The sequence below is a fragment of the Zootoca vivipara genome, chromosome 2 (assembly GCF_963506605.1).
Source record: "Zootoca vivipara chromosome 2, rZooViv1.1, whole genome shotgun sequence".
In the NCBI taxonomy this organism is placed as follows: domain Eukaryota; kingdom Metazoa; phylum Chordata; class Lepidosauria; order Squamata; family Lacertidae; genus Zootoca; species Zootoca vivipara.
This window is the reverse complement of record NC_083277.1, coordinates 119,335,005-119,360,036: the sequence shown is the minus strand read 5'-3', so window position 1 is coordinate 119,360,036 and position 25,032 is coordinate 119,335,005. Positions and strand designations below refer to the sequence as shown.

Below are 25,032 nucleotides of genomic sequence, written 5' to 3'. Positions count from 1 at the left end.
AGTTTTATTGTGGATATGTGTTCTGCCTTGAACAGCTTTGTGGTTGGAAAAGCAGCTGACCATTGTGAAGGACCAAATCAAATAAATTCTTGGGCATATATATGGAAGGATAGTAGCTAGGCTCAAAACTGTGGGTCCGTAAGAGGTTTCCTCCCCCCGACTCCATTAATAAATCAGGAAGTGTGTTCCCTTGCTCCACAGTTTGTTTGATTCTTCTCAGTGGGACTGATTCTGACACATGATATTACTTGGTGTTCCCATGCTAGAAGCCCTGATTTCATTGTTTATGCTGGGTACTTCTGGGCTTTAGTAGGATTTGTCTCCATGTCTGTATATGCCATTGAGGCAGCAGGTAACGTATTTACCATATCTGAAATTCTGTTAAATAGTGCAGTGGTTTTTTTAAGCTTGAAATTAGGTGAAATGCCATGTCTTAGCTAGCTTTGTCTCTTGCGTGAGTCCTCCTATTTTTTTGTTTGCCCTCCTTAGGAAACTAGTATAGCAGGAAAGTACTACCCTTTCTCCATGATGTGTGCTGCCTCCTTTTTTTAAGTGCACATGGAGAGCAGTAAAAGATTATATTCCCCACGTGCAGTCTTACAGTCCAGAATCTTGCCACCTTATTTTTGTACATGTTCCAACCAGGTCCGATATGTTGCAGTGAGACCAAGAGACCAAGGCCCAGCAGCAGCATTTCTAACACCTGGTTCTGCCCTTTCCCCCTTCTCTTCAGGTGACCTTGAGCATCTTTGAACTAGCCACAGCTGCAGGGGTCCCTTGCGACATTGACCCAGCCTTAGTATCCGCCCTTTCCAACCTCAAGAAAGGTAAGAGCCAATGTTTCCGTGTACTGTTGCGATAAGACTGAGCTGTAGGGCTGTAAAATGTCTTCCCTTTATCTACTAGGCAAGAGAATCCCAGAAGGCAAGCATTCCTAGTGTCAGGAAAGCTCTGCTTTCAAAGGAGCTGCACGGGGAAACTTGCCAGGCAGTACATCATCTCAGCACTGATAAATATTTAACTCTGTCTCTAGGAGGCTGTCGCTGCTTGGATGCTGTCGCGGGTTTGTTTGTGTTTTAAAAGGCCCACTCCCAGGCTTCAGCCAAGAATATCAGCTTTCCTGAATTTTGCTTTGTGTCTTTCCCAGTTGGCTTTGGCAGTGGCAAGCTTTTGATCTTCCAGTACATGCACAGTCATTTGCACACCTGCATCTCACCAGTGGGCTGAATGTTAATCATAGAATCATAGAGTTGGAAGAGACCACAAGGGCCATCCAGTCCAACCCCCTGCCAAGCAGGAAACACCATCAAAGCATTCTTGACATATGCCTGTCAAGCCTCTGCTTAAAGACCTCCAAAGAAGGAGACTCCACCACACTCCCCTACCTGGAGAACACCCATGTACAGTATTAAATAGCTTCAGGCCACAGACACAATTGATGCAATTTGTCTTCCTCCAGAGCTTTGCTTCTCTGTGCTGCTTCTTCCTCTTCTTCACACTGGACCCAAAATCCAGATAGTTTAGGCCTAGGGTGGGCTGTGCCCCCCCTGCATTTGGCCTGCCAGGCCATTGCTCCCAAACCACGCCAACCTGTCCAACACCTCATATCACCTGTGATGTCTAGTATGCAGCAGGTAGAGAGGCAGTTGGGCAAAGCAGGATTGAACTCACTGTGTGTCAGCTGATGCCCAGGGAGTTCAATCTTTCTTAGCCCTCTCTCCCCAGTGACCTAGTGCCTGGGATTACTCAAGGCCTACACAAGGATAACGTCATGCTGGTACCATCTGCCAAAACCAGGGGTGGGGAATCTGGTTGGCCCATTGGGTAATTGGCAGATGGGTGGCCCTGCCCATCTATCAAAGTTGGCCTGTGAGCTGAAGGTGGGAAAATCTGGCCCACTGGGCCAAGTGTCTCAGCCCTGGTTTTGGCAGATGGTATCTGTGTGTGACATTGTCCTCCTAAAGGCGTTGAGGCCTTGAATAATCCCAAGTGACTGCAGTAGCTAAAGCTCCTCTTCTGGAACCTAGAAGAAGTCTGTCCTTCTCTTAAAATAGCAGACCAGAATCAGATGAAGTGTTCTTATACTGAGTCAGACCATTGGCCTGTCTAGCTCAGTACTGTCTGCAGTCATTGTGCAGGGAGGGGCCTCCGGTTTTCAGACCAAAGTCTTTGCCAGACTTACTTAGATATGCCAGGTATTGAACTGGAGACCTTCTGCATACAAAGCAGGTGAAGTGTGGCCCTTTCCTGAGCTTCTGTGATGAGATAGCCTGTGCTCCATTGCCTTCAGGGCAACCGTCTCTTCTTCCTTCACCACAACATGGACAAGAGACATAGAAACCCAGAGTGGAGATCAGACAAGGATTTGGAAGACCAGTGTTCTAATACCCACTTGGCCATGAAGCTCATTGGGCAGCCTTGGGCCTGTTAACCAGCTTGTAAGCCTAGACTGCTTCACAGGGTTGTTGTGAGGATAGCATGGAGAAGGAGAGAGCCACCTAAGAGAAAAGGTGGGAATACGAATGCAACAATAAACAAACAAACTTGCCACCTTCACTGGTGCAGATTGCAAGAACCCTAGGAACACTAGAGCACAGCTAGCCAGTCATAGCTTTGCTGGGGTTGTATTGACAGCAGCAATAATAGTGGCCCATGTGCTCCAGTCTAGCCCTTCCCTCTCTGCCCTTTTGAGACTCTTGTTGGTACCTGAGCCTCTTAAAGCAGGCATAGGCAAACTCAGCCCTCGAGATGTTTTGGAACTACAGTTCCCATCATCCCTGACCACTGGTCCTGTTAGCAAGGGATCATGGGAATTGTAGGCCAAAAACATCTGGAGGGCCGAGTTTGCCTATGTCTGCTCTGAAAGAATTTCTCCAGCCCCTGCCCCATAATTTTCTTGTCTAAATCAGTGTCATTTTTCATGCATCAGAATGCAGCTGTGTTTCTTCCCAGCCTGGTGGCAAAGCAAAGAACAGCAGTAGCTTAATCTCCCTGTTTTAGCTGACACAGGGACTGATCATGGGGGTTTGAGGCTTCCATTCTTTACTTCACTCTTTGGTTGCTTGTAGTTTCTGCTTTCACTCCTCTTCCCAGCTTTGCATCTACAATCACTAAGAATCATAGAATTGTAGAGTTGGAAGGGACCCTGAGATCATCTAGTTCAAGCTCCTGCGATGCAGGAATCTCAGCTAGATCATCCATGACAGACGGCCATTCAACCCCTGCTTAAAAACCTTCAAGGAAAGAGAGTCCCTGCCTCTCATGGGAGTATGTTCCAAAGTTTTGTTTTTAGCCAACCAAGCAATTGCCTCCCTGCTGTGCTGGCCTCAAACGGAGCCTGTGCTATTCCCTAACATGCTCTAGGACCAGGCGGGGGCGGGGCACATGTCCTTGTCTGAATCCTTTTGAGAGCTGCAATCAAAAGTGGGATTAGTAATGGATATAACCTAGTTACAGGTAGGTAGCCGTGTTGGTCTGACGCAGTCAAAACAAAATAAAAAAATCCTTCCAGTAGCGCCTTAGAGACCAACTAAGTTTGTCATAGGTATGAGCTTTCGTGTGCATGCACACTTCTTTGCAGCCAGGGAAAAGGCAGAGGTTTCTATACTGTCCACAAATAGGAACATCTCTCCATCCAGGCAAGTGAGAAGCATTTTCACAGCTCAAGGAGCCATTCCAACAAGGCAAAAGTACTCAAGGAGGAGTGGTGGGGCGGGAGGGGCCTGGGGGAGAGTCTGGAGGGCTGAATAGAGATGCCAGGAGGGAGCACATTTCTACCCTTGGCCTGAGTCTCCCTTCTGTAGAACCTGTCTTTGTAAAAGAGGTTTTTCACAAGGCTGGCCAGCCTCTCAAAAATCTTGCATACTATTTTTCCTGCTGCCTTGGGATGCCATAGTTCTGTGGCTGCAACTAGTCTACCTCTTAGTCACTGGCTACATTTGCAGGGCAATTGTTGTACAATCTCCCCGCCACTGCCCCGCCAGCCCAAGGCTTCTCTCCATGCGGGAGGGCTGCTATCAAAGAGTAGTGCTGTCCTGATTCTCCCTGGTTGGAAGAGGGGTGGGCTGGCATTTCTTATGTTCTGAATCCAAGCAAGTCAGACACAGATGCTCAATGGTCCATGCTGCTGGGCGCACCTGGCTGTCTAAGGTGCAGTAGTCCAGAGTCCCTGCACACCCCCACACCCCACTGCCAATGCTGAACTTTTTCTCTTCGTTTCTTCTTCCATGTCTCACCGACACACACGTGTGGATTCAAGCGGAGCCAAGCCGTGTCAGTTCTCTTCAGCTCACCAGCTCCATCCATCAGATAATTTATTGGCCTGTCACAGCTGCTACAATTGTAAAAAAAACCACCACCCTTTTTCTGCTAGGGTTCCCCCCCCCCGGTCAAGTCTGCCGAGCAGCCGAGCTGGGGGGAGAGAGGAACCAACAGTGCAAATCAGGCTTATTACTGAAATCTCCTCCTATACATCATTCCTTTTGCCTCCCTGATAGACAGCTCTTCCGCAGAGGAGGACTACAAGGCTGCCTGCTTGCTGCTGGTCTTCATAGCCGTGTCTCTGCCGCTGCTGGCCACAGACCCTTCCTCAGTCTACACCACCGAGATAGACGGTAAGAAGCAGGGTGCAGGCTTACAGCTCCCTCCCCAAACCTCCTGTATCGATCCGCTCACTCATGGAAAATCTGCAAGGCAGAGACGCCTGCCAAGTATTAGTCACAGTGACTGCAGGTGGTGATAGCTTCCTGCTCAGCACCTCCTTTTGCTTAGTGATTTGTGATACGATGCTCTCATTGTCTGTATCTCTATGGAGGCCGGCATTTCATCCCAAAGAAGAACTCAGGATAAGGCTATGCAAGATGAAAGGGCAGGGCAGGAAGTAGGTTTGTCCCTCATCCTCATGCAGGGGTAGCCCACAAGTAAACTTCAGACAGCTTTGGGCCACAGCTCCAATCAGCCAGCATGGCTAGTGGCGATGAATGGCAGGGGTTGTAGCCCAACAACATGTCAAAGGGGCTGTCTCTGCCCTGTGGGCATCCCTGAGTGTAGCTCTTTGCTTTCTCTCATTCTATGTGGCAGCTAGCATGGTGTGGTGGTTAGAGTGCCATACTAGGGCCTGGGAATGTGGGTTCACATCCCTAATCAGCCACAAGGCTCACTGGATGATGGATGAGCCTGGGACAACCACTGTCTCTCCACGTGTCCACATTACAAAATTGTGGTGAGGGTAAAAATGGGAGCGGATGGAGAACAAAACCTCCTAGCACAGCCAGTGGCCTCTTTATGCACTGTTCTCATCCCTCTAATGCACCTCCTCCTCATCTAGATAAGAGCTTTGTGCGGAGTGTGGTGCTTAAACATTGTTGGTCCAGCTGATTCTGGGGTTCAGTAAGGTTCTCCCAGGTGCCAAACTATATATTATATGAAACAAGTTTATTTAAAAGTAAGTTTAGAACTGGCCATTCTCTTTCTTTGGAAAAAGCCAGCATGGGTAAGTGGTGGGTGGGAGAGAAAATCTGGATCAGTCCTGAGGTCAGGGGATGGGGAACCACCCTGAGACCCCTGGGTATAGGGTGGTATATAAATTCAGTAAATAATAATCTATATATATATAAATGTAAACTGGGCATGTGTGTTCGTCTCCAATGTTCAACGAAACCGCTTGACCGATTGCGTTCAAATTTTGACACAAAGTCAAATGTGACTACAAGAGCAAGCCCATACCGTTTTCGAAGACAGATGTCACACCTGTGCAATGTAAAAACCCCAAAACCCCATGTTCAAAGTCTCCCCACTCAGACGAAAGTGCATGCTGGGAAATAGAACGGAGAAGCAGCGTCTCCATTGGCTGCAGACAATCAGTGACATCACATAATCCCACGGCAACCAACTGAAAACAGGCCTTTTGCAGCAACAAGGCCCAGCATTGCCCAGCCGACTGAATAGGCCACAGCATTGCCCAGCCTAGAGAACTGACTAGGCCGTAGCATTGCCCGGCCGGGAGAATTGACTACGCCACACCATTGCCCAGCCGGGAGAACTGACTAGGTTGCAGCATTGCCCAGCCAGGAGAACTGACTAGGCCGCAGCATTGCCTAGCCGGGATAACTGACTAGGCCACAGGCCACAACCAACTGAATATGGGCCTTTTACAGGGCCGTGCCTTTGGGTAGGATAAATGTGTCGGGGTGGGGTGGGGGGATTTTACAGAACACGCGTGGGTAGGGGAGTCAGGGTTGGGAAAGGGCAAAATTTTACAGAACACGCGTATGATTGTGTGCAAATTGAAGGGGGACTCTCAAGGTCCATTTAACATAAAAAAGTCCATTTAACACAAAAAGCCACAGCAACGTGTGGCAGGGCCAGCTAACAACCACCACCACCACCACCTTGTCACAAGCCAGTTACATATTGGCTGAACAAGAAGTGCGCCACCGAGCTGGAATCCCCAGGAACATAGGAAGACCATTAGTCTGTGTAGCTCAGTATTGTCTACACAGCAGCAGCTTTCTGGGGTTTCAGACAAGAGTCAGCCCTACGTGGATTGAACCTGGGACCTTCTGCATGCAAAACAGATGCTCTTTCACTGAGCTATGGCCCTCCTCCAATTGCTGTGAGGGTACGGATAATTCTTTTTTTGTGATCTCTGGGAAATTTGTTAAAGTTTGTTTTTTTAAAAAAAGATTTAGGTCCCGCCTTTTAAATAGAAACTTTCTCACAAGGTGATACACATGTAATTTAGCTGAGGCAAATATACAACAATATATAAAACAGATACTTTTAAACTAAAACAATAACCCTAAAAGTAATGGGTGTAAGAAATATATAGCCAGTGAATACTATCAACACTAGCAGAATCATAAAATTCCATTACAACGGCAATAAAATAGCACCGTGGATTTCAGGCCAAGTTAAAATCAATGCAATAAGGTCACAGTATACAAATAAGCTTTCAGTGCCTGTTTGAAGTGATGGAGTTTGTGTGATCACACTTGGAACAGAGTTCTACCAGCCCTGTTGCTCATGGATAAGCATGCAAGTCAGGACTTGGGAGCAGATCTCGAGTGTATAGACATAATGATGATGGGAGAAGGCAGTTCTTCAAGTAACCCAGCTCACAACTGTTTAGGGCTTTGAAGGTTAAAATGAGCAGTTTAACTTGGAAATGGCATCATACTGGCAACTAGGGCAACGGGTATCATATTGGTGTTGTGTGTTGTAACTGTATGGGCCCCACCAGTACCCGGGTGGCTGCATTTTGCACCACTTTAAGTTTCTGGAGCATCTTTAAAGATAGCTACACACACTACAAATTACAGCAGCCCAGCCTGGTGTTTCAAAAACTTAGGTACAGTGGTGCCTCGCTAGACGAAATTAATTCATTCCACGGGTCTTTTCTTATAGCGAAAAATTCGTCTAGCGAATCCCATAGGAATGCACTGAATTTTTTTCGACTTTTTTTGCCCATAGGAACGCATTAATTGAATTTCAATGCATTCCTATGGGGAAACTGCGATTCGCTAGACGGATTTTTCGTAAAACGCATTCGTCTAGCGAGGCAAGCTCCGCTCGAAAAATCCTTTCGTTAAGCGGAAATTTCGTTAAGCAGGGCATTCGTTAAGCAAGGCACCACTGTACCAGGAACATTTAATAGGAGCCACACAGGAAGGTGGGAGAGATGGAGACCTGAATGTAACAGGGAGAAAAGTGATCTGGTTTGGTTTGCATCAGTCCATTCTGTTGTGAGTGTTGTGAGTGTTCCAAGGCCGTGCTTAACTGAGAGGGGTCAAGGCTCGCACTTACCTCCATAGACAAGTGCCAGTCCCCAGGTCCACTTAGCTGTTTAAAAAGTTTGGAATTGGTGTAAGTTTCCCCCCCCCTGTGTGTTTGTGCATAGGCTTCATCAACAACACCCACTGCCTAGCCAAAGCCATCATCCAAGTATCGGCTGCTCTCTTTACAATCTACAACAAGAACATTGAGATTCATCTCAAGGAATTCCTGATGGTAAGTGAAGCTCTTGATTTTCTGTGGGCGATAGCATGCATTGAACACATTGCATTGAATGTAGAGCTTTGGGGGCCCTGCATAGCTGGGGTTATCTATCCACAGACAAAGCCTTCAACCTTGATTAGTATAATGCTGCTTCTAAATATAAGGTGTGCTGTATAAACAAAGACAAAATATAAGGCGTGCTGTATAAACAAAGACAAAAGCCTGGAGAGAGGTTTGCATAGCATAACAGTTAAAAGAATAGACTACTGTATATTTCTGAATATAAGACTACTTTTTAACCCAGGAAAATCTTCTCAAAAGTCGGGGGTCGTCTTATATGCTGGGTCGTATTTCTTTCTTTTTTTTTTTAAAGATTTTTATTGATTTTCAAAAAAGACAGACACAGACTAAACATACAATATAGCACTGTCCCTTCATTTTCCCTCCACCCACCGGTCCACTTCTGCCACCAGTGGAACCCGTGTGCTTTAAGAATCAAAGGGGTCCAATTGTGAGTTGAGTTCAGCTTCCCCCCCCTCCTCCCCCCTATCCCCCCCTGCCACTGAGAGAACAGGGAGGAAGGAGTTATGGGGATTTGCATCCCCCAACTCTTTCATAATCATATTTACAAACATACAACACCACAAACAAAAAAGAAAAAAAAAGAGAAAGAAAATTGGGAAAAGTTGAAACTTCCCAGTTCTTGTTATTTTAACATTTTAATTGCGACTCCCTCGATAGTCTTCCTCATGGTTTTCCTAACAAATTCTGATTACTTGTGGCGAATTTTCCAACTCAGTTTCAAATCTTAATCTTATAATATTAACTCAATCCTCCTCCTTTTTCATGCTGCCCTCCCACAGGTCCCCTCCTGCCACAAGAGGAACCCGCAGGGCACAGCACTTCCAAGGTTCCATTTCCTCCTCACCCATCTGGGCACCCCCTGCCACTGAGTGCCTCAGAATAAGGAGAGGGGGGTAGGCAGCTTTCTTGCCTAAACACTTCACTTAACTTACAAAAATTTACAATAACTTAAAAAATTTTTCCCAAACCATTCTTATCCTCCCTTAAGAAAACATAACTTTTTTCCCTTTCTTTTTTACATTCCATCTCCTCTCCCTAAGTCTTTTCCCCCCAATTGGTTCAGCGTTTCCATTATCATGCCAAGATTTCGAAAACCGTCTTTCAAAAACCAAAACAATACCTTTTAACTAGAGTTTTTACCCCACACCCATTCTTTCCCAAATCCATCTCCAGACCTTTGCCCCCCCCCTGCCCCTGTCCTTCCCATCCCTCAAAAACACCACTCCACATTTTAACCCCTCCAGGATCTTCAATTCCCTTAGTCTTTAAGTTCCTTTGTCTCTCATCTTCTTGTTCTGCTTGTTTTTCTTCCTTTTGGAAATCATATTTTGCTTCATCCCAAACAAATTTGTCATAGTCCAAGTCCTCTTCAATACTTTCATCCAATTGTTTCTCCTCACACACAGTCTCAGATTCAGCAGTCTCCAAATCTAAATTATCCTCAAAGTCCTGGACTTGGACTTCAGTCTCGACTGGCGATAAGTTGAGATGTTGCCGTTCCTTGTAAAAGTCTTCCCATGACAGCAAATAGTTCAGCACAGTCTCCTGGAAGGCTCGAGAAAGCTTTGTTTTCATACTTCTTGTAACCGCAGATAAACAGGGGGTAGGGAACAATGGGTACTGGAAAATTCCTTTCTCAGACGATCGACTCCATTTTGGCTGTTCTTTTCCTTAGTTCTTAACTCAATCCCAAATCCGTTCTTACTTCCAATTTAAATGGTTCTATCACGTTTTCAAACAATTTTTAACTGTTCAACAATGCAATCAATCCACCCGGTCTTTTAACAGTTTGACAGCTTTTGACAGCTGTCAAACACTCTTCCCCTTAATGCCGCTGTACCTCAAGGGGTGCCGGACTCGGGGGCTGAGATGGTTCCAAAAAAGTCTTTTTTTCCCTCTCGGGTCCACAACTCCAAATTCTTTCGTTGTTCGGCTTAGGTTTTTTTTTTTAGATCGCCTCCCAGTTTCCCATTAGGAAGAGACCGACTTCCGTTACTTTACAGTCTCTCCTATTTTTCCAATCAGCAAATTTAAAGTCCAGATCAAAGTTCCACTTACTTCTTTGGAAATCTTTAATTTAAATCGGAAAAATCCGCCGCTTGCCGGGTCAGGACTCGGAGCTTCGCTTCCCGGAGGTAAGATGTGGCCCAAAATGGCTCCCGCGGTTCAACCCCGCCGGCTCACGATCGCTCTATTGAGCTCTCGGGCGGCGGGGGATCCGCCGAACGGAGCAGCCGCTGGACGCCTAAGTCATCGGAACTCTCTATCCGATGCTTTTACGGGGAGTCCGCTCGCTCTGCGGACTTCCCCCCCCTCCGAGAAGCCAGGGACCTCGGCACGCGAAGTCCCTGCGTCCTTCTCACCGCCGCGACGAACCGGAAGTCCGTATTTCTTATACGACGAGTATATCCCAAACTCTATATTTTAACTGGGAAAGTTGGGGGTCATCTTATACGCCCAGTCGTCTTATACGCCCAGTCGTCTTATACACCGGAATATACGGTATGTTAGAAGTTGCTGATTCGAGTCTCAGCTTAATTGCCGACTCCTTTGCAGCACCATCCTATACATGTCTACACGGAAGTAAGGCCCATTGTGCTCAATGGCACACACTCCCAGGGAAGTGGATATGAGATTGCAGTCTTAAATAAGCCTCAGCATTCTTATCTGCAGTATTAAGGTGGCAATATTCATATTGGACCACCTCGCAGCACTGTTGTAAGGATTAATATGGTAATGCAGGGGAAATGCTCTGAATGTGATAATTGCCTGTTTGTTGTTTTTAACAAAAGCTGCTGTCTTCATCTCCAGCTGCATGCTCCTGTGCAGGCTGGAACTCTGTGTCATGTGAACTAAACTTTAAAATCAGATGCAAGGATTTCTTTCATACTGTAAGATCTGCCTCTTTTTATCAGGCTTTAAAAAGCACTCATCCTGGGACTGCATGATAAAAATGTTGCTTGCCTGGTTTTTGAGAGTCCTGATAAGGGGAGCATTTACAACAGATGCCTTCTGCTGTTCTGAACAAATGCTCAGGAATGTGCCATTCAGCTAGATATACTGCATTTGTGGTACAGGTGGCATACTAGAAGACCCCCCCCCCACCTGTCTTTTTCAATGCCCTAATAATAAGACAAAAATATTCCCTTGCTTACTGGAAATTTTGCTTGCTAGTGAGTTGTTGATTACTGAGAAGCAGTTTCTTTTTCATTTCATTTTCATTTGCTGCAGAAACGCTGGGACTATGTGGCCTTATTACATGGTGGGCAGATCTGAAGTCTCCTGGTTGATTTTAATTATACAGCATTCTTCCAGTGTGGTCACCATGGAAATGTTACATATGGGACTGATTGTGGTGTGTGTGTGTCTGAAAATCCATTGCCACTCACCCATCACATCTGCTGGGGTCTTAACAGACCATTCTTTGCTTCCCCTTTGGCCTGCTCGAAACCCCACTAGGGCATTGCTCACAGCCAGACACAAAGCTTGTTGCCTTCTTATCCTTGCAAGGAAGGTATCAAGCCTCTTGCCTCCCATAGGCCAGAAAGAGAGAATGCCCATAATCTGGGCTACCACTTGGTGCAAAAGGGAAAAGGGAAAAAGCAGCCTGCGAATTCACAGGTGTGACCAAATTATCTGCTGCTCCAGAGAAGCGGACACAGAGCAATGGATTCAAACTACAAGAAAGAAGATTCCACCTAAACATTAGGAAGAACTTCCTGACAGTAAGAGCTGTTCGGCAGTGGAATTTGCTGCCAATGAGTGTGGTGGAGTCTCCTTCTTTGGAGGTCTTTAAGCGGAGGCTTGACAACAATCTGTCAGGAATGCTTTGATGGTGTTTCCTGCTTGGCAGGGGGTTGGACTGGATGGCCTTTGTGGTCTCTTCCAACTCTATGATTCTATCTACTTAGAATTTTTCAAGAGTTGGCAGACAACTCATATATTGCTTCCAGGAGCACTGAGACACCAGATTGAATATGACTGCAATTTACTGCTGGCTCCTCCATGGACTTTAACTGCCTGTGTGCTCAATTGGGGATGGATCCCAAGGCCAACAGATAGCTTTCTTCCTCTAACATTTAAGGCTGCTCATGTATCACGCAACTGTATTATCCCATGGCTGGCAGTATGAGAAGAGTCGATCCCGCTGGCTGTGGGTGATGGATAGAGGGACCGCTAAGCATGATCACTTTCTTATTTCTGGCCTGCAGGAATTGGTATGATTTATCTGTTGATTAGCTGCAATGGCAGTTCATGTTTCTGGCACCATCACACCAGGTGAAACGTTTCCTTGCAGCTAATTTCAGCAGAGATCCCATAGTAGGCAGTCAGGTGCATTGGAAGTTAGTGTACTGGCCCCTGGATAATGTCACCACCCCTCTCCCATCTCCCCCAACAAGCAGAAATTCAACAAGGGTAGCTTTTCCCATGACCTGGAGGTGAAAAGATGGAGAAGCATTTCACTGTTTGAATTTCTGCCTGTTGTGTAGCAGATCTATCAGAACAGGAATGGCAAAAAATACCTGGAAAATATGTTCTTTTTGCTCTGGCAAATAGAATTAGATATGCTGCTGCTGAGATTGTGAACCAATTAAAGATACCCTAGCTTTTAACTTGAGCTGATTAAATTGACATATTGCACAAAAGAAAGGTGCTTTTATGAAGATTCTGAAGAAAAATGAGAGTTTCTGTTTGGCATGTAATACACTGGGGTTTTTTTTAAAGGGTTCTTCGTTTTAAAGAAAGAAAAGTCATTTTCATTATTTTACTCACATCTGGTGGAAGGGTGAGCCCTATGCAGCTTGACCCTCTTTGGTTGCTGCATTTGACTGCTGATTGTTTTAAATCTGTTTTTTTTAAATCAGCCCTGTATTTAACAACTCATCTGGTAGTCATAGGTGAGCCAGAATTGTATGCAGGCAAGAGAGAGGGCTGGCAGAAGACAGGTCCACTCCATTTCAGCTCTGCCAGACTGTTTGGTTTCCATCTTAGCTGTGGAGGAAGAAAAGTCCCTTCCACCACCACAAGCATGGAAAGCACAATGTGCTGGCGGAGGCAGAATAGAGTGATCCATTCCTCACCCACCAATCCACTTGGCTAGAAGTAAGCACCCACTTTTTTTTACCAGCTTAGGAGGCTAGCAGCCTGTGTTTTCCTGCTGGCTGTAGAGGAGGGGCCTTTGCAAAGCTAAGCATGCTACTACCGGTAGCAGCTGCCCCCATCAAGTAAAGCAATAGAAATACTTAACTAATTGACCAATTACGTTGGTTCTGCCCCCCCCCCCAAGTCCTGCTCCCGCCCTAACAAAAATCCTGGCTATGCCCATGCTCTCTCCCACGTGGAAATTAATTTTTTTCCTAGTGGGGAGAAAAACAGATTGAGGAAGGCAATTTTGAGCAGGAAAAAATGGCTCCAGGCATTAAGCATCTAATCTCAATACCTTTGGCCTTCCTCTTTTTTGAATGCAGCCTCCCCCATTGCTTTTCATTTTTTTTAAAAAAAGTGGTTCCCTGCAACTGTGCTAGCTTGTGTTAGAGAACACAAACATTTCTTTCTTTGGACCCTATATTCCTTTGTTTAAGCGAGGGTTGTTAAGGGCACAAAGCCTGGAGACTTCCCCAATTGAGCCAACCTACAAGTTAAACTCTGATTAATTGCACCCGTTAAATTATGTATTTATTTATGTATTTATTTATTTATTATATGTATTACATCCCACTCTTCCTCCCAAAGGAGCCCAGGGCAGCAAACATCAGTGATAAAACAGTTTTTTTAAAAAAAATCTTTAAAGTGATTACAGTGCAGGTGCAAACTGGAAAGATTTTCCATCTCTAGCTGCTGTTGACCACAGGTTTGACTTGGCTTTTATTGTCTTTTTCCCTGTCTTCCTAGCTGGCCTCTGTTAGCCTCTTACATCTGGGACAAGAAGCTGACCGGCTGAAAACCAAGAACAGGGAATCCATTTCACTCCTCATGCACTTGGTGAGTATCCTAGTATAGGGGAAGGACTTTGAACAGGATGGGGGCTTCCTCTGAACACTGGTGGAGGAAGGTGGGTGCGGGGGTGTGTGTGTGGTGCACACCGGGTGTCAGCCGTGAGGGTGGGTGACATTACCGCGCCACCCCTGCACTCACTGTGTGGGTGGTGGGCCACTAGGGAGGATGCTGCCGCAGGTGGCTACTGGCGCCCTTCCCCATGCGGGCGGCTAGCAGCGCCCCCCCCCACTCGCCGCGCAGGCGGATGGCTAAGGATGCTCGCCGTGCAGGGGGCTCACCATGTGGGTGGCTAGCCCTGCCCCTCACCGCTTCGGTTGCCGGGGCAGGTAGCTCCACCCCTGCCTCATATGAGAAAAAAGAGGGCCTCCTATGAGAATACTCATATATAATTTTTTCCAGTTCCAGCTCCTTTAGAGTTCAAAGTAAGGCAGGTGTGTGTCCAGCAACAGAAGTTTCAAAGAGCACAGACTTGTTGGGCAAGCAAGAAAAGCCTGATGATGATCTAGAACAGGCATGTCAAACCTGCGGCCCTCCAGATGTTTTGGCCTACAACTCCCATGATCCCTAGCTAGCAGGACCAGTGGTTGGGGAAGATGGGAATTGTAGTCCAAAACATCTGGAGGGCCGCAGGTTTGACATGCCTGATCTAGAAACTATTATAAGGATCAGGGAGCACCAGCTACCCCACACTGTCCTATTTTCCCTCTCCCTCATTCCTTTTCCCTTCTAAATTGTGTCCCTTACATTGTGAGCCAACGGGTACTACCGGTAACAGCCTTGGTTTTTAATTTCTGCACAACACTTAAAGCTCTTTAGAAACGGCCCCAAAGTTCCCTCCTTTGGCTGGAGGTGGGTAGGAGCAAACCACCTGAATGCCCACCTGGCAATCCTTAGGTCCTAGATTGAAGGACCTGCAGCAGCTTCAAATCCTTGCATCTTTCCATATAGGAATCAACATGCAAATCTTTTTTGGTGTGTGTTGTGTATGTTCTTGCTCATTCTGCTTCATAGTCCTGCCCTGACAACACCTCTACTGCTCAGTCCTCTCCTTCTCTACCTTTAAAATGGGATTAATTATCCCTGAATATTGCAAAAAAGAATAATAGCTTTATTTTTAAACACTTAAAATAGACATTGGTGCCCATGCTTTTTTTCTGGTGGTACACAACAGTACACAGTACCGGCACCTTTTTTCTAGGAAGAAACTCTCCATATATATATTTGGGTGGGTGTGTTTGTCTCTTTGCCAGCCGTCAGGTTGGCCATTGAGCCTTCAGCTGCCACCTCCCTCCATCCCCCCCTCGTCTGTCTTACTGTCTGTCTGTCTGTCCGTCCCGTCCCCCTGTCCCCCCCCCCGATCTGCTGCTCGCTTGTGTCTCAAGATGTATTAAGATGTTGGCCAACGTGGGATTGATGTTTCAATATTGGAAGTGCCTTGATTTACAGTAGCTGCAGTTCAGGCTCCAGGATCCGCTTCTGAGTGGGTTTCCTGTCCATATCCCCCCCCTCGCCCCCCCTTGTCCTCCCCTTCCATCCCCTTTATTTTCCCGCTTTCCCCTGAGGTGTGTGTCTGTGTGCCCCCTTTCCCCTCACACCCTCCCCCTTAAAAAACAACTGCCACCCCGCTTTAAAAATAAAATAATAATGTCCTGGCAGAAACAGCGGCTTCTCCATCTCGCCCTTGTTCCTGGCTCCCCTTCTTTTTCTGCCCCCCTCCGGCTGGCCAATCTGCCTAGGCTGAGCTCTCTTTTTACCTTGCATCTCTGTCATCATCACCCTGCTTTGCTGCTTTGAGGGGTGGAAGATAAGTATTTTCTTGATTGAAGCTTATTTTATCGGTCTGCAGGAAGTCATCTGGATGCATAAATGGGGCCCCAGAAGCAGAAAAGTCAGACTGTCCTCTAGGCTGCCTTCTACAGCCTGTGAGGAGGAACTGCTTTGTAAAGATGCAGCAGATCAGGGCTTGCCATGCTTCCGTGGCTGGCTAGGAACAGAGCTTTTGTGATTAAAGCACAAAATTAAACTCTGTTAGAAGTAGGGTTTTAAAACATCTGAAAGGACACATAAATGAGTAGGATGACACACACAAGATTTTAACGCACTCAAGCAGAAATTATGATACCTACTCTGGATTTATCCTCAATGTTTGAAATATGCTTCTTTCTCTCATTACGGAGCCCCATGATTTCCACCTCTCTTGGTTATGTGCATATGCTAAGTGTCTTCTGAGCCAGCCTTTCCTCCATAATGCTCACAACACATCCTGTTATAACCATCCAGTTGGAACATTATAGCCTCCTTGGTGCAAAGTTTCTGTTCCTTTTTCTTCTATATTTCCTTCTCTTTTGCACAATACTCCAAACTATGTTTTTAAGAAATAGATAAACAAGTCGTCTGCTCAGGAGGGGCAATGGAAAGGTGAAGGCCCTGGTTATATAGCAGAGACTGCTGAGAAGGACTATGCTGTTGGCTTTTTGTTGCAAACTGGCAGCACAGGTGTAGTCCTTTGAAGAGGAGCCTCCAGTGAGGAGAGAGCCAAGTGGTCTCAGGCCAGGTGAAGAGATCCAGTCTGTAGAAGCAAGAGGCCACACTTTGGTACCTGAAGCAGTGCAGGTGATGCATCTCCATTAGGCGCTCCCATGGCAGTGGGAGATGGTTATTGATTCTTCTACTGATGGTAGGAGACATCTCAGCTAGGGAGTGCCTGGATTCCCTGGAGGGATTGATATTCACCAGGCGAACTGCTTTTGCGGAAAAGCAATTTAAATGCAAATGTTTCAATCTGGAGCTTGGGAATGAGCTGGCCAGCATGGCGTTCACTCTCTGTCCCAATTGGAGGGCTGGGATAGCTGCTGCTCTGACACTGGCTTAGGCAGAACCTTGCTGCCTTTTGGCTTGCTAGCAGGATGAGAGGGGGGAAATGTGGCTCTTGGCTGATAGCTGGGGTGGGTTGGAAATGCAGCTCAGTGATGTCCCAGCTTCTGACCTGTTCAAAGTGGGGGAAGTGATTCCACAGAGCACAGACCTGCTTGGCCCTTTTGTGCAAAGCTCCAGGGAAAACAGATCCCCAAACCTCCCATGGCAGGCTGATAGCTATTGCAATATGTATCTTCCTGCCATGGAAGGTTTGGGGATCTGCTTTCCCTGGAGCTTTGCACAAAAAGACCAGACAGGTCTCGGTCAGGGATGCCTTGAGGTATGGAGTTAGATGATCTGACCTGTATGAGCACTTCTAGTTATCTGATACCTTCATCATCCTCTGATTTTCTGTTCCCTATCTATCACAAGGAGTTGAGAGGTTGCAACTTACCACTCCAAATACTCAAAGCAGCCAGACCTGAGGTTTGACATAGTCTGTCCAAACTAAGAGCACCTTTTTTTTGTAATATCGTTGAGAGGTGGGAATGTAAACATTGTGTTATTTATTTGGAATTCAGCACCTGAACATCCTGGGCTAATGGCAGATCATATTATGGTGGTTTTCCCTCTCTCTCCAGAGTTGAAAGCAGGTTTGAAAGAGGACTTTCTGCTTGTGGTGTATATACACTCTTACCACTTTTTCCTCTGATAAACTAGTATTGTAATCTGTACGAGAGGAGAAAGTGCATCAGAAGAAAAGTGTGCACATTATGGGAAGTGAAGTCTCTCCCCACCCACTTTTGCCTCTCTCAGAAACCTGCCTCCTGCCTTGGTGTCAAGCTTACAGTATGCCAGCCAGCCAGCCCATATCCAAGGCTCCATGGTTTTTCCATTGGACCTGTCGAATTGTCATAGAAACAGATATCATAACACAGCAAGACTGCAGAGTTTACCATAGTTTTTAGGACTGTTGAAAGTGGTTTGACACAGGTTTCATTTCCCTTTCCCTACATTTTTTGCCCTGCTGTGTCAACTCTGAGGTAGTGGTGTCATTGGTATCATCAGGCAACACCCAAAATATACTTGGGGGTGCAGAATCTGGATACAGTGGTACCTCGCAAGACGAATGCCTCGCACAACGAAAAACTCGCAAGACGAAAGTGTTTTGCGATGTTTTTGGTGACTCGCAAGACGAAGTTTTATATGGCCGTGCTTCGCAAGACGAATTTTTTGGCGGGTTTTTTGTTGTTTTTTGCTGCAGCAAACCGCGTTTTGCAAGACAAAATTATCGCAAGACGAAGTGACTCGCGGAACGAATTAATTTCGTCTTGCGAGGCATCACTGTATTTTCTGCCCCCAGTATGCACCATGCCGTGGCCCTTAGGCTAGCTGGCAGTACAAGGTAACCACGTACACCAGGCATCCCCAAACTGCGGCCCTCCAGATGTTTTGGCCTACAACTCCCATGATCCCTAGCTAACAGGACCAGTGGTCAGAGATGATGGGGATTGTAGTCCAAAACATCTGGAGGGCCGAAGTTTGGGGATGCCTGACGTACACATTTCCCCTGCCTCTTTTTCAGCTTGTGGAAGAATCGTCCTTCTTGACCACTGATATGCTGGAGACCTGCTTCCCTTACGTGCTGCTGCGCAATGCATACCGCGAGATCTCCAGGAGCTCAGCCTTGAGCCGGCTTCCTACCCATTGACAACCTTTCCCCTTCACCAATATCTCAGAAGGTCACAAGCTGCAGCTACGCACCACCACTTAAATGCAGAACTACCTTAGAAAAGATAAGCAGGGTAGCAGAGGGGAGTTAGAATTGATGCTTCTCTTATGTGCCTTAAGTTACGATCTAATGGCAATAGTGTTGAACTTCTAGATGGTTCTGCAAAAGAGCCGCTGGTGAGCTTGCTTTGGCTTAAATAATTGCTTGTTCAGAAAGCTGAGCAGTGGGCAGCAACATACTAATTTTGTATGCCACTTCCATGACAGTTGCCAGCCCCGTCAGGCTGCCTATTAGCTCCAGGTATGCCACAGGCTCTGCCATTTGCAGCTTTCATGGTTTTGTTAAAAATGTGCCACTTTCCATTTGCCAGGTTTGAGATCCCATCTAACCCAGAACTGCCCATGCCATCACTTTGGGCTTAGTAGTTGCCCCTGCAAAGAAGCCTAAGTAAAGACATCTGCCCACATTCTTCCTATCTTCCTCCTGTCAAAATTTAGATTCTAAGCTCCTTAGCAGCAGAAAAGCAACCTCAAAACAATAGGAGTATAGTGTCTAGATCAAGGGAAGTAATAGTACCACTCTATTCTGCTCTGGTCAGACCTCACCTGGAGTACTGTGTCCAGTTCTGGGCACCACAGTTCAAGAAGGATACTGACAAGCTGGAACGTGTCCAGAAGAGGGCAACCAAAATGGTCAAAGGCCTGGAAACGATGCTTTATGAGGAACGGCTTAGGGAGCTGGGTATGTTTAGCCTGGAGAAGAGAAGGTTAAGGGGTGATATGATGTTGTTGTTGTTTAGTCGTTTAGTCGTGTCCGACTCTTCGTGATAGTCATGTTCAAATATATGAAAGGATGTCATATGGAGGAGGGAGAAAGATTGTTTTCTGCTGCTCCAGAGAAGCGGACACGGAGCAATGGATTCAAACTTCAAGAAAGAGGATTCCACCTAAACATTAGGAAGAACTTCCTGACAGTAAAAGCTGTTCGACAGTGGAATTTGCTGCCAAGAAGTGTGGTGGAGTCTCCTTCTTTGGAGGTCTTTAAGCAGAGGCTTGACAACCATATGTCAAGAATGCTTTGATGGTGTTTCCTGCTTGGTAGGGGGTTGGACTGGATGGCCCTTGTGGTCTCTTCCAACTCTATGATTCTATGATTCTATGAAAACATAAATTAAATCTTACATTCTGCAAAGCGTCACAAACTTCAGTAGCTCTATGTATTGTGAATAAACAACAACAACTCCTCAAAAATGTATTGAGACATACACGTGCCAGAAATTTAAGCTGGCTTTCCTGTCATGCCTTCCTTATGAAAAATCCTGGTAATTGTAACTTTGTGAAAGCAATGAGGTGAGATGGAGCCAAATAAGCAATCCCACCAGGGTAAGTATGGCTGATAGGTAAGGCCTGCGTTTTTGTGAGTAGCAGGGCTTACTCAGGTGCCATGCTGAGCCCTGCAGAGTGAGGCAAAAAGTGGCTCAACTCTCCTTATTGCCAGGCCAGGTGACAGAAGCGTGAGAGAGTTCTATAATTTAGAATCATAGAGGCTTTGAGTTGGAAGGGGCCTTGCTCATCAAGTCCAGCCTGGTTCTTTTGGGCAAAAATAAACAAATGGTCCTTGTCTAAACCCTTTTGTATCTTTTTTCTGAATTACCTTTATCATATATGTCTTTATTTTTTGCTTTGGACATTTTCAAATATGAAAATGCATTCAAAGTCACTTGGTTTTAAGAAATAATAAATACCTTTAATGGAACCAGTTATCTCACTTTTGATCTGTTTTCTCAGTGCTTCATTGTGCTTTACGTGTAAACAGTTTATGACAGATCCCTTTTTAATGTTTTATTTGCACATTTAACGAGAAAAAGGGGAAAGCTAACAAAGAGGGGGGAAGTGAAGGGTGGGATTCAACTGAGCTTGTGTGCACAGAATGCTTGTGCAATGGGACTCACCTTCACCTTGAGAACACACAGGCGCTGATATTGTTAACAGCTTTTTAAAACAAAGAAACAAGTACTTTTTTACAGAATGCACGATGAACTATGCAGCTCATTTTGCCAGCTATTTGTAACATCTACTAGCATAATTTTTAAAACTTAGACTTATGTATGACTTACTGGCAGCTGAACACAATGGCTGGGTTAGCTCAGTTGGTAGAGAATGAGACTCTTATTCTCAGGGTTGTGGGTTTGAACCCCACATTTGGCAAAGGATTCCTGCATTGCAGGGGGTTGGACTAGATGACCCTCGTGGTCCCTTCCAACTCTACAGTTTGATGATTCTACATCCTCGGTGGTCGAATGTCACATGTGTCTGACGACCAGATGCTGAGTTAGGTGTGAACATTACCATTGTGTCTTTCTTATGAATCTGCCTTCTCCAGCATCTGCCTGGCCTTTGGGGAAAGATGAGGCCTAAACAGACGGTTGGTCCAACTCCAGATGTGCTTATGTTCAGACTGCTCCTTCCGAGTCCCGAATCCCCAGAAGAGCAGTTGGAGCATGATATTACTGCAAGTATGAACTAGAGCCGGAGCCCTTGACTGAAGAAGCAAAGAGGACATTTCTCAGTTCTTTCGGTCCATCTTAAGGGGTCCAGAGCCGCCCTTGGGTGGCTTCTCTTCCTCCTCATGCCAAGTAGCTAAGGAGGAGATTACTGCAGTTCCTTCCACAGGCATAGCAACCATATTGTTCTGCTTCAGAGGGGCCAGACAAGCTGTAAAACGTCAGTTGTAAACCTGCCTATTCCAGAGCTGACTCATTCCTGAGAAACTGCAGGCAGCCAAGAAGAGACGGACCTGGCACACACAAAAACGTCAGCAAGACCCTTCTTCGTGTAGAGTTGACTGGAGTCAGGAGTGGGGTGGGGTGGGGATCACCAGGAATCATCAGATGTAGAGGTGTATATCCACAGGAGTGCACCAGCCTCAGGATCCATGTCCAGCCTGGTGACTGTTCCTCTATGCCAGGCATCCCCAAACTTCGGCCCTCCAGATGTTTTGGACTACAATTCCCATCTTCCCCGACCACTGGTCCTGTTAGCTAGGGATCATGGGAGTTGTAGGCCAAAACATCTGGAGGGCCGCAGTTTGGGGATGCCTGCTCTATGCATACTACATAGAACTAAGGATTTAAGGCTGCAATCTTTTGCCCTCTTTTCTAGGAGAAAGCCCCTTTGAACTTGGACAGACCTTCCACTTTGAGCAGGCAGATACAGGATTGCACCGCAGTCTCTTTAAAAAGATATGTACCTCAATGGAGCTGTAAAGCACACTCCTGAAAGACTCCCCTTTGGATAGTAGTTCCTTAGGGGCAAAACTACTTGTCCATCAATCAGGTTTGCAGCAGCACAAAAAATAGGAGCAAATTAATGAGATGATCTACCTGCCATGATTTGTGAGTTACAGTAGCAGGACGAGGGGTGGGGGAAGGGGCGGATGCAAGCAAAGTGCCTCTGATGGTGAACATTACACACAGAGCCTTTTCTTGTAAGTATTCATTTCCAGGCACTCAAGCAGAGCTTCCTATATTCTTTTGAAAGACGGCAAGCGGCACTTCCTGGCTGCCAAGATACCTTTATATTAGAAATGTTTTAGAAAGGAAATTTACAGTGAAGTCTCTGCCTGCACTTGGACTTCCGTGTTGCTTTTCACTTTGCTTCGATGCTGCCTGGTTTTGTTAAGAATCCCACCCCCTGGCCAGAAATAAAGGAATGGAACACAGTGAGAATAGCACATTGCACCTGCTTGCCAAGAGGGGAGTGGGGATGAATCCAGGCAATGAGCCTCTCTAGGCAGGTATGCAGTCACTCCTGCTAGCACCCTGTATGTATAAAGCACTCTGGTGTCATTTTAATAATAATAATTTATTATTTATACCTCACCCATCTGGCTGGGTTTCCCCAGCCACTCTGGGTGGCTTACAACAGAAAAATGAAATAAAATAAACATTAAAAGCCTCCCTAAACAGGGCTGCCTTCAGATGTCTTCTAAAAATCTGGTAGCTGTTTTCCTCTTTGACATCTGATGGGAGGGCGTTCCACAGGGCAGGCGCCACCACCAAGAAGGCCCTCTGCCTGGTTCCCTGCAACTTGGCTTCTCGCAACGAGGGAACCGTCAGAAGGCCCTCGGTGCTGGACCTCAGAGAACGATGGGGGTGGAGACGCTCCTTCAGGTATTTTAACTGTCATGGCTTCCCTTAAGGCTTCCTGAGAACCATAATTTGTGAAGGGTGTTTGGAATCATAGCTTGGGCAGGTGGGTCACCTGATGAGGGTGCTGAAAGTTAACAAACTACAGTTCCCAGGATTCTTTGGAGGAAGCTTAAAGTGCCTTGAATGCATGGTGTGAATGTGGTCTGTATTAGCTCACAGCCCTTGGTACATGTTAGGCTAGGATGTGACAGAGCTACTAGATTATTTTACAAGACAGGCTTTTTAATGGACTAAACCGACAGCTGCCTCAGCTGTGGAAAAACTAGGTTAGGCTGGTACAAATTAAACAAATGAGAAACTGGCAAACCCAGGGCCTGTGCAAATGAGCCGTTTCTTTCAAAGATTGGGTGCTTTGGATTCAGCTTGCCTGCAAACCATGGCCTCTGAACTCTTAAGTGCTTTCTTTCCTCAATTCCAGGGATATGGACAGTCATTACTCAGGCAGCATGCATGTTGTTTAGTTGATTAGTCGTGTCTGACTCTTCATGACCCCTTGGACCAGAGCACGCCAGGCCTGGAATGTCATCAAATTCATGTTGGTAGCTTCGAGAACACTGTCCAACCATCTCGTCCTCTGTCATCCCCTTCTCCTTGTGTCCTCAATCTTACCCAACATCAGGGTCTTTTCCAGGGACCCTTGCGCATGTGACTCTACACCAGCATGACCGCCCTCCCCCAGGGCGGAAACTAGGCTTCATTTCACCCGCGCACACCCCCAAGTGCATTTGCGCATGTGCACGCACAGACACATGTCTCCAGAAAACTGCCTGTCTGAAACCCTGGAGGGCCACTGCCAGTCATTGTAGACCAGGCATCCCCAAACTGCAGCCCTCCAGATGTTTTGGCCTACAACTCCCATGGTCCCTAGCTAACAGGATCAGTGGTCAGGGATGATGGGAATTGTAGTCCAAAACATCTGGAGGGCCAAAGTTTGGGGATGCTTGTTGTAGACCCTACTTCGATAGATGGACCAAGAGGTCTGATTCAGCATAAGGCAGCTTCCTATGTTCCAATGTATACCTCTGCCTTTTGCATGGCTGGAGCATAGCCTATGGTATAAAGTCACAGCTGCTGCTCCACCCACTTTTGCATCTGGCCCCGCCCACCACTGCTATGTGCCACCCCCTCCAGAAGTTGCCAAGGAGAACATGTGCAGAAAAACGTTCCCCACTCTTGACCAGGGCACGAGGAGTGGACTGTTCTGGTGCAAATGGCACAGATGGCAGCCGTTCTCCAGAGACGCATCTTTAGCAGCAATCCCTCACGAGAGGAGCTGGAGTACTGAAGCCACCTTGTCACGGCTCAGCTGACACATTATCCACAATGACGCATTCACTTTTCAAGGAGAGAAATAAGGTCAGTCTCTGTGTCGCAACCTGTCTGTGGGGCTGTGATTTACATGGTCCTTGGCTAGGAAACATTGGCACGTGTTTGGGCGCTTGTGACAATAATACGCTGTTCCTTGCGAAGGCCAGGAATCCCCTGGAGAGCAGAATGGGGGCCATGGCAGTCAATAAAGCTTGCTTTTCTTTGTTGCCCTTCCTTTCCTTCCATCCATGGGTTGAAGTCAGTGGACAGCCTGGATTTTAGCAACCTCTTTGATGTGCCTTAAGCCAGAGCCAGGGGGGCGCTAGCCAGTTTTTTTTGCCCCAGGTGAAGCCTCCAGAGGGGTGTCATTGAGGATCCTGCAGGGTGTGTGCGCGCGTGTGCGTGTGTAAAAATTGGGATGCAAAAGACAGCCCTGATATTTATATGTGGATGTATACTAAGTCAGAATGCAACCCCCTCTGAGCTCCGATGGTGGCTGATAACAAACACACACAGTAATTAAAGCCATCAATTCTTCCTGGCATCGGTTGCCTGTGTCTGGATCACAGCAGTTTCCAGTCACAGCACGACGGGCTGGGGGCTGTGGATCATCGTCAAGCCAAACACTCTGGTTTTGTAGGTGTCTCTTTTGAATATTTAATTTGGCACATGGCAAATGCATGGTTCTTTGGAAACTGGCTGAAACATCCCCAAAACTAAACAAGAACAGTCCTAAGCCACTCTCTGGCATAGAGTTCATCCACACCTACTTTGCCCAGCAGTTTTCACCCAGGAAAACCTGCGCTTCAGTGCTCAATTGGAAAAAATGGCAATTGGGTTTTCCTGGGGA

General features: G+C 46.6%; 1 protein-coding gene across 1 annotated transcript in view; it reads left to right on the top strand.

The window, feature by feature from the left end:
• Window positions 1-20,516, top strand: part of NCKAP1L (NCK associated protein 1 like) — a 76,012-nt gene extending 55,496 nt beyond the window's left edge. Inside the window, exons 27-31 of the mRNA XM_035101287.2 lie at window positions 734-827; window positions 4,497-4,613; window positions 7,898-8,007; window positions 13,972-14,061; window positions 18,518-20,516. Coding sequence (XP_034957178.2) covers window positions 734-827; window positions 4,497-4,613; window positions 7,898-8,007; window positions 13,972-14,061; window positions 18,518-18,643 — 537 coding nt within the window. The 3' untranslated portion in view covers window positions 18,644-20,516. The remainder of the gene's footprint in view (window positions 1-733; window positions 828-4,496; window positions 4,614-7,897; window positions 8,008-13,971; window positions 14,062-18,517) is intronic.
• Window positions 20,517-25,032: the final 4,516 nt, after the last annotated feature.